The following is a 10,128-nucleotide window of genomic DNA, read 5'->3' on the forward strand; positions in this document are numbered from 1 at the left end:
AATATACGACACTTCTATTGTCCTGCATTTGGCCAGGTGAGGATTAATCTTTGCAGAAAACCTAGTTGCCCTCCACTAATTTTTTTCCTTTTTACAAGCTCAAGCATGTTAACTTAATAATTGGAACACCATTTGATCTGTACTAATTGACCTAATTTTTTGTGAAAGAAAGAATGTATGAGAGAGTTTTTCATTATCTTAACGAAAATCCTTTAATTTTCGAAAACCAAAAATATAGCAGTATCAAAATTAAAAGCATTAGAAGATGAAGAAGGTAGTGAAGCGACAGAAAGAAGTTGCCTATTATGACTTCCACTTTCTGTCAGAGCTCATAAACTAATACTATGATCTCTACATTACACAAAAACAAATAAATTAATATATAGCTGATAAAGATCTATTGTGGGGTTTCAGCCTTACATTAGTAATATAAATTACGATAGGGGGGAGAGGAAGTTACTGAACAGACAACTTAGTATCCTACAACCCTCCAAACATGACTTCCCCTTTCTTCCAGAACCTATCAGATTGGGATATGTTGCAGGATCCTTCAGAAATTTTGTTCCAATCATTGTCAAGCAATAATGCTGTTCTTGACCCTATTCAAGATTCTCTTTCCTTTGATATGGTTGATTTCTCCACGGCACCAGCAGAAGGAAATCAGAAACAATTGGTGCGGAAGTGTGAAGAACTGCAGAATAAGGAGAAGTCTTACATCGGTGTGAGGAAACGGCCTTGGGGGAAATATGCAGCAGAGATCAGAGACACAACCAGGAATGGCTCAAGGGTTTGGCTTGGAACCTTTGACAGTGCAGAGGCTGCTGCTTTAGCCTATGACCAAGCTGCATTTTCCATGAGAGGCCAAAATGCTGTACTCAATTTTCCAGTGAAAACGGTGAAAGAGTCTTTGCAAGAGATTCAATATAGCTGCAGCAATGGATCTTCTCCCGCACTTGCACTCAAGGAGAGGAACTTCATCCAGAGAAAATTGTCATCAAGGGCCAGAAAATGTAAAGGGAAAGAGACATCAGAAGCAGCAACACCAGGTGTTGTGGTGTTAGAAGATTTAGGAGTTGACTATCTAGAGCAACTTCTAAGCATATCAGATCAAAGTGCAAGCCCTAGCTACTTCAATTAAACCTGGTGGCTCACCATTTCTTGTTTCTTTCTTTGTATGGCTCTTTTACAACATCTGTTTAGATGCCTGTGGGTGCTATTGTAGTTCTCTTTATTCTTGACTCTTGCATTTTTGATCTGAGATGTCTCCACTAAGAAAAAATCTAATAATATATATTAATTTGATAGAAAGAAGATGTAGTCACTGAATTCAATCCATTGACACTGAGAGCATAGTTTTAGGTTGTGATGCACAATCCACAATTTTTTCAGCACTGAACTGTAACCTATTACAACATATATATGATTGAGAGTCATCTGACAGTAAACCAGTACTAGTTGTGTCAAATTGTTGGTGCTCCTCTTTGGTTGAACCTGAACTATTTCTCAGTTTTTGCGTTGATGTGTTTTCAATATATGCAATATTGTAAAGGTGCTGCAACAAATATTTTCTTTCATCCCAAGTAGATTCATTCTGGTTGTTACTTTGCAGTCCATTGTCACAATCCTTAAACATATATTCCATAGGATTCATTGATATGCTAAAAAGGGGAAGTTTATGTTTATTACATCATTGCTACAACATATGTGGGAATTGTCGCTTCGTTTTGAGGTTGATTGAGGTGGAGGGAAGAGAGGAACAAGTAGACAAAAATAGAAAAGAAAAGTCATAAATGAAAGGGAAAATAAGTATATATGTTCACTAATCCATATATTTGCGGCATCAAATTAAATAATTTAATTTATGGAAAAAATGAGTAGGATTAATGTGGTCAAATAATCAAGTTTTACTGAAGATATTAGTAAATGATGTTTGTTTTACACTATTAGTGTACACGAGTAAAAGCTCAAACAAAAAAACAAATTTTCAAGCCTTGTAAAAGCAACTCTTAATAAAGATTAAAACAATATTTATATTTGTGATATATTGTCTTATTATCACAAACCTGATACAAATTCAGATGAAGATAATACTGCAGCAGTTGCCAACTGTTAGAAAACTTTGTTTGATTTCTATTCTAATATATGACTGATTTGTCAGAATTTATGATCAAAAGTACAGCATGAGTGTCCACATAACTAACAATCCCGATCTCAGAAAGCAGAAGCTAATAAAACTGCATAAATTTTTATGAAAATAAGTATAGAGAAAAAAAAAAAATCTTTGCGTGAAACTAAAGAAGTTTTCAAGCTTCTATTGTAAGAGAAATAATACATTTGCGAAGGTTTCAAAATGAGATTCTGAAATAAAAGTGAGTGACAACTGGCGAAGAAGTCCATTAATTCAAGTGTAATGTGTGTATTTAACAATGAAAATTGAAAACATTATTGAGTGGCATCTTAACTTTTGGACCAAATAAGCTGCACTATTTTGCAATCATTTGTACTAGGAAAAACAGATAGATAACAAGCTTCACTTGTGCATATGGTACTTGTCCACAGCACCGGCAACTAAAATTTGAATTTATAAATTCAAATTTTGTATGGTTATATACAATGAATACAAAGCATTAGCATAAGAAGCTTAAAAAGGAGAAGAGGTATATATATACTACTTGTCACAATCTAAAAACATCTCTGATTTTACATTCTTACAACTGTACGCTCATGCCACATCTATCATTTCCTAACTATCGTCAACATTCTAAAAGTATTATCTTAGGAGATAATCATAATAGCCAGCTAGCTTCTAGACCACAGGAATATCATCAATATTTTAGAAGATTTCTTAGAGAAAAAATAAAAAACTAAGCTTAAGACATGTATTCTGAGTGCTGCACATTTATACAATTTAAATTTAGGTCAAATATTTCTTTTTTCTGGTTAGTTTTTAAATTTTCTTTTAATTGAGTTCTCGTATTAATTTAATTTTTTTAATTAAATTTTAATAAATTTATTTGATATTTCCAAACATGTTTCACACATATTTTTATTTTAATATTAATTATAAAAAATGGGTTTAAAATATTAAATAAATTTAATAAAATTTGGTTAAAAAAACTAAATTAAAAAAATAAAAAGACGAATTTCAATTTTCATAAAAATAAATACATTTAACCATTAAATTTATATCTAGAAACCAAGAGGAAACTCTAGAAGAGAAGGAATGGAAAGAAAAAAGACCAAAGTGATTCTCAGCATTTGGATCAATTGAAGCAACAAACAATGCATCACCCTCTTTATGAGAATCAAAGTAACTCCATTTTCAAAATATGTCCAACTACAGAAACTGTTTTTTCAAAATAAAAGAGGAAAGAAAGAAATCACTGTTACCTTGTTATCCCACACCATAATTATTGTTCCTGAAATGTATCCCTCTACCACGATGACAGAAACAACTTGGAGATCGACATATATATATATATATATATATATATATTTACCTAAGAAAGCAGTATTATAATTCACAGTGGTAATTTGAGTTCAGTTTGGAGGGAAAGTAAAGTGTATTGTGAAGGGAAGATAGGGTTTAACGGAGGCGGAGGGGGTAGAGACTCAAGTTTGTTTATCATTCTTTATATTATTTTATCCAATATCACTTTTTTCACTATTCTATTCTGTGGCCTACACTTGGGTTGCTCCGGAGACAAGTTGAAAATATGTAACAAAAAGAGAGGAAAGAAAATGGTGCAATAAGGAAGAAGAAAATACCTAGTAATTACATTTTGTTCGATGATATATAAAATAGTTACATAGTTTTCGCATATTTCATTTAAATTTATATATAACTTTCACTTTTTATATATTTGCATATCTTAGCCAGAATTAATATATAACTATATAAAGAGTTTTTTTTTATCCATATTTCATAGTTTTAATTTTATGTTTCATAATATAATTATTAGTTAAATTTTTAAAATTAACCATCTACTTTTACATATTTTATATAAAACTATTTATCTTATTTCTACTTCTTTTTTCTTATATTATTTTCTCATCTATTCTCCATTCATTTCACTTTACTTTTAATAAGTATAAATTTTTTTTATATTAATTTAATAACATTATAATGTGATCTTTTACTAAAATAATATCATATATATTTAAAAAATGTGTACACACAAACATAATAACGTATGTGTTTATACTAATATAAATAAAAGAAATGTAAGAAAATAATTTTCTACAATGAAATTAAGAGTTTTTGATATTTCCTAATATTCTAGCGTATATTCATGAATGTCTTAACTGGAACAACCATGTTTAATAGTTAAATATAATTATTTATTGTGTTCAATACAAGTAATTATTATTATTATTTATTATTATTATTATTATTATTATTATTATTATATATATATATATATATATATATAATTTTTCTACAATTTTTTTCAAATAAAAGAATATTCCCACCTTTTCATTATTATATACGAAAACTTGATATTAACCTTTATGTTCATTTCATCTTAATCGCTCCCTCAAAACCATTCAATCTTAATAAACCAGAGACTGCCCTTTGCCCTTTCCATCGTATAAGTGGACTGCACATGACACATATGACACATTATGAGAAGATAAAAGGTTCATCAATTTTATTTATAAAAAAACTACACAATAATTATATTTGTATATCAGCAAAAACTACACCACTAAAGTTAGAATGATCAGATCTTATAATTTCAAAATTATGCTCAAAATATTTGTCTTTTAGGACTGAACTATACAAAAACTCATTAACTATGAAATTAAATAAATAATCATTATAAATTCTATTTGATTTCTAACGAGAAAATATCAACCAAAAAAGGTTAAAATAATATAAGTGTCCATCCATTCTAATTTAAGCAAATTTTTATTTTAGTTATGGTAATTGTAACATATACACTGAACTTTGAAAAATGTTTAAAAAATAGGAAGCAAATAATATCACATATTCGTCTTGAACAAATTTATTTGAATTAACAAAAATAAACAAAATTATAGATAATTTAGAATCTAACATAACTTTTATTTTATAATATAAAATGTGTAACAAGCACAAGTATTCTGCAATATTCAAATCAAAGATACAAGGTTGAAAAGCCCTTATTGGATTGCTTATCAGGAAAAGCTTTTCTGCAATACAGTGTTACTTACGTATTCAAATCTAATGGATTCCATGAAAATTCATCAAAAAGATAGGAAAAAACAATAATAGACCAAATTCATCATTTTCACATCTCTTAGCAATTTGTGTTAAAAAAAAAAGCTACCAATTGCTATTACATATTATCTAGTAATAATTTATTAGGAAGGTGTTGGTTTGTCTTACCTTGTGTCGGAAGTGCAGCGAACAGTTTCCCTTCACAACTGGCCTTTAACATTAAATTCAACATTAAAGAGTAGAAAAAATAAATAAATCAGAAACTTCTTAAAGTTTTTGATATCTGTTAATTAACTTATTCTAACAGGAGTAACATACAAGTGATGTATATCTAGTTATTAACTACAGTTGTTTTTTTTTTCCTCTATTCAAAGCAGTGTTGAATTAATATCAAATATCTACCACCTTTCTTAACGAAAAATTGGACCCTAAATGGTACAATTTTTTCCTTTTTTTCTTCAAAAAAAAATCATTTTATAATGAAGATGTAGCCCATTTTCTGTTATCAGCAATAAATAATGTACAGATAAAAGAATAAGACATTAGGAATGTCTCAACCAATATATAAATCAATAATAACATAGGAGATGAAAATTTGAAATCTATGAATATTAGATGTACAAAACTCACTCAAACTCTCCCACAAAACAAATCATAAATTGATATGCATCTTATAACTTCTACGTACCCAAAACATTACACAAATTATATTTATACAATTGTATCCTCGAGTTATCTCTATTTGTAAAAACTAAGGTCAAACAAACTCCTATAAAACATCTTTTCCACTAAAGTCAAGAAGATGTGGCTTGTAATCATAATTTATATTTCAATTACATATCTAAAAAAACTCATACTTTTATATTTAAATAAAGAATTTAATAATTATATGTAAATTAAAATATATGAAATTTACATTATTTTCAATTTAAATTATTTCATTTTAAAGTATTTTGTTTGAATAAAACAATCTAAATTTATTTAATTCTACATTTTTCTATTTTTATAAAATATATTTCAATTATTATCAAATATAAAAAAATCAATATTAAATAATATTTAATTATTTAAAAATATTAGTCGATGATAGCTTTTAGTTCACAGTGATTGAAAGTAACGTTTTTTTTTTTTTATTGAAATCTGTTGAGATTATTTTTATCTAAATGCTAACCATAATAAACTTTAATCAACCTTAAAATTTTGATGTTACATTTTGGTCAACTTTTTCAAGTAATGTTAACTAAAAAATTCTCTCCTCAGATATGCTTGAAAAAAACGACATGCTTAAGTAGTTTAAGGTTAGCTAAAAAAATTTCAACAAACATTAAAAACAAGAATCTTGACCAAATTTGAAAAAGAAATAAAAGTGGCAATATTGATTGAAAAGATATTCCTACAAATGTCAACAAAATAACCCTTGAAAAATAAGCGAGAAGCAACTTGTTGATGTTGGTGGAAAATAATTCTGATTAATATTGACTAAGAAATAATCATATATTATCTTCATTAGTAGAAAAATAATCTTAATAATATTGATAGATCGATATAGTATAGCCTATATTGATATTAACTAAAACTAAATCTTCACTTACAAATGTGAAAAACAATTTTATTAACATCCATGAAAACATAGTTAACAAAATCTTTACTAACATTATAAAAAAATTACCTCAATATATATATATATATATATATATATATATATATATATATATATTGTGGTGTTATTATCAATTTTTACTTTATTGAATAAGTTTCAATATATTTTTACTTTCTTGCTAGATATAAAGCATAAGAATAACCGCATTGTTTGGCAGGAAGGGAAAGAAAGAAAAAAAAAAAAACAGAGGAAATAAAAAGAAGTTTGAATTGGAGTGCTCTTGATAAGTTTGAAATAAGCGAAAAAAATTCACTTCCTACCTTTTTATTTTCACTCTCAAATGAATAAATTAAATATATAGTAATAGTATTAAAAACATTAATCAATTTTAATCTATTATTTTTTTTCTATATCTTTTAAGTAAAAAATTTTATATTTTATGATTTTTTTCGTTTATTTCTGTTTATTCTTTATTCCCATATAATTTTTTTTTTCTTTCCTATCAAAATATTACAAAAAAAAAAAGGAAACTTATCCTCAAAATATATAGCATGTGTACAATTATAATTGAAGTTTTCATAATAGTTAATTTTCAGTTAATAATGATGGGGAAATATTTTTAATACAAACTCACAGTGAAGTTTATTCGAATATATGAAAGTAATTATTGATTTAAATATAAGGTGGGAACACTACTATGTCCATAACATTTTTCAACTGCAAAGTAATACAAAAAATAAATCAAATATCAGATTCTACTGTTCTAATACACATCGAATACCTATACCATCGATCAAAATGCAGTAAAAAATAGTAATAAACAATTAGTTATCTATGAAATCTCATCACTACCTTTTCCTACCCATGAATTTGTTTTTCCTTCAAATTTCCACACGAAAGAGGGACTTTGGAACAGTGTTAATTTCTTAGAAACTGGATTACAATAAGAAAGACAGTGAAAGGAGCTTCATATGGCAGGAACTGAACGATGATATATTTTTTTCCTAAGTCAACAAGAGTTTTGTTCTAGGATTCTCCAAAATTAAACATTTTATAAAAAAAAATATAGATAATAGAATATTTATTTAAAAAGAAAAAGATTTAAATGATCATTTCAAAACTTAATAATGTTGCTAAAAACTTTTACAGAATGCAATGGAAATATTTATTAAAGTATGAAATATAAATATAAAACGTCTCACGTCCTTCAACGTAAAATCTTTAAATAATCTTAAATACTATATTTATGGGTTTTGTTCTCATACTCAACTTTTTTACTTTCTTTTAATGCACTCATTCTTAGATTTCCATCTACTAACCATGATTTCAAAATAAGTACATCAAAATTTTGAAAAACTTAGGATATTTACTTACTTCAATTTCTTGATTTACTTGTAATTTCATTCTTTAATCAATTTACCTCTACTAAATAATACAAAATCATGATTTGTATAAACAGAATTTCTATCAATACTCACATGTATTACTGTTGAGGATCCTGAGTTTGGTGTTCCAATTAATAATTAGTTGTCTTCATAACACAACCATGACATGGCATTAGCTGCAAATTATGACGAACATATAAGTAAAGAAGAAGAGACATAAATGAAGAGCTTGCAATCTAAGTTTAGCACTTACAGCTTGTTAAATCATGCAGCAACAGTAGAGCCAAATTTATGCAGAAGAAATACCATTACCAATTTTCGTAACCTGTGGGTTTCATATAAAAGTTGTATGAATTTGAAATAAGGTTAAGAAAAGTGTAGTGGTGCATTGGTACAATGTTGAAAACAATGAAATATATGATGTTATTTTTGTGACCACAGGCTGCGCCTGCATGTCCAGATACATTTCCCTCATGTTCATATAAAAATAAATAAATAAATAAATATATATATATATATATATATATATATATATATATATATATATATATATATATATATATATATGTGTGTGTATTGGTTTAGGCGTAAATCCTGCATAAAGCAAATTGCTAATTACTATATAATAGGTTTTTGGTCAGCGATGAAACGATGCAATATCCATATTATCAGATTACTCCTATTGAACCGTGTTAATGAATACAAAGATTATAGTTTTTTCTTTAATCTTTGAAAAAAATTTCATGTTGGGAGTTATTATCATATTAATTTGTCACCACGTTATGTGTAAGCTTAAAAGTAAATTGATTTTGAAATACTTTTTTCAAACAGCGTCAACTTATTTCATTAAGCTACTTCAAGTAGCTTCTTAATGTAATATTAAGAAATATCTAAAAATTTATAACAAGTATTTTCTTTATCTAAAAAAGTGATTTTTTTTTCAAAAAAAAAATGAAAACAAAACCACTCAGGATATGCTATATTTGTATTGAAGTGGAGAGATAATGCATAAATTTAAAGTGTTGAATCCTAAGTACTGAAGTTTGAATCTAGAAGAGTCAAAAGAGAAATGGCCTATGATTTTGATTTGGGAAAGGTGTGGTCAACATGGGTTGCTAATAATATTAGTTATATTGCTTCTCTCTTCTAGGCACCTTTATTCGTAACTTGATTCTGATTTGGGAAAGGTGAGGTCAACATGGGTTAACATGGCTTTGCTAATTAATTAATATATAATGTTTTTATATTACGCTACCATTTTTCTAATTCTAGCTTTTGCCTTATCCTAGGTTTCCAATACTGTCCCAGGTACCGTTAAATTACTTAGAGAAATAATGATTCTAACTTTAGTGTGGATATTTTCTTATACAAGTTAGTCCAAACAATTTACAACGCAAATTTTAAATACGTCTCAAAACGTATATTATATTTACCACCACTGCTTCCAAAAAAAAAAAAAGTTCATATTTCGGAATGATTCAATATTTGATGACTATATAGATTATTTTGAAGCAGACATGTCGTTGTTGATAATTCTGATGATGCTTTAAATAGCAAGTTGATAATTCCCATCTGTTTCATTTTCAATCTGTCTTTTAGTTCAACCTTATTTTTTTCAGAGTTAGTTAACTAACTCTTTTCATTGATATGCAAGTCCATTTTTTTCATCATAACTTGTGACATTCCTCAGATCTGTTTTCAGATCTCTTCATTGACCTATTTAATGTCTGTGTACTTCTCATATTTAGCCATTGTCCACCACCTAAATCCATGCTATTTATGAATGCTTTAAAAACAAGTTTTTGGATAAAAGTGTGTATTATAATAGGAAAATTTTGTTCTGATATTCTATTAGACATCCATGTGCATGCCCTTAACTTTAAATACTCCAAATATTAGTCTTTTCAGCCCAGGAATAATAAACAGACACAAAGTGACTT

General features: G+C 27.4%; 1 protein-coding gene across 1 annotated transcript; it reads left to right on the top strand.

Annotated features, from left to right (window-relative positions):
* Positions 1–496: 496 nt before the first annotated feature.
* On the top strand, positions 497–1,138 carry LOC114191240 (ethylene-responsive transcription factor 1B-like). The gene has a single exon (XM_028080413.1). It carries the CDS (start codon positions 497–499, stop codon positions 1,136–1,138), a length of 642 nt encoding a protein of 213 aa, XP_027936214.1.
* The last annotated feature ends 8,990 nt before the right edge of the window (positions 1,139–10,128 follow it).

This window comes from Vigna unguiculata, chromosome 7 (genome assembly GCF_004118075.2).
Source record: "Vigna unguiculata cultivar IT97K-499-35 chromosome 7, ASM411807v1, whole genome shotgun sequence".
NCBI classification, from domain to species: domain Eukaryota; kingdom Viridiplantae; phylum Streptophyta; class Magnoliopsida; order Fabales; family Fabaceae; genus Vigna; species Vigna unguiculata.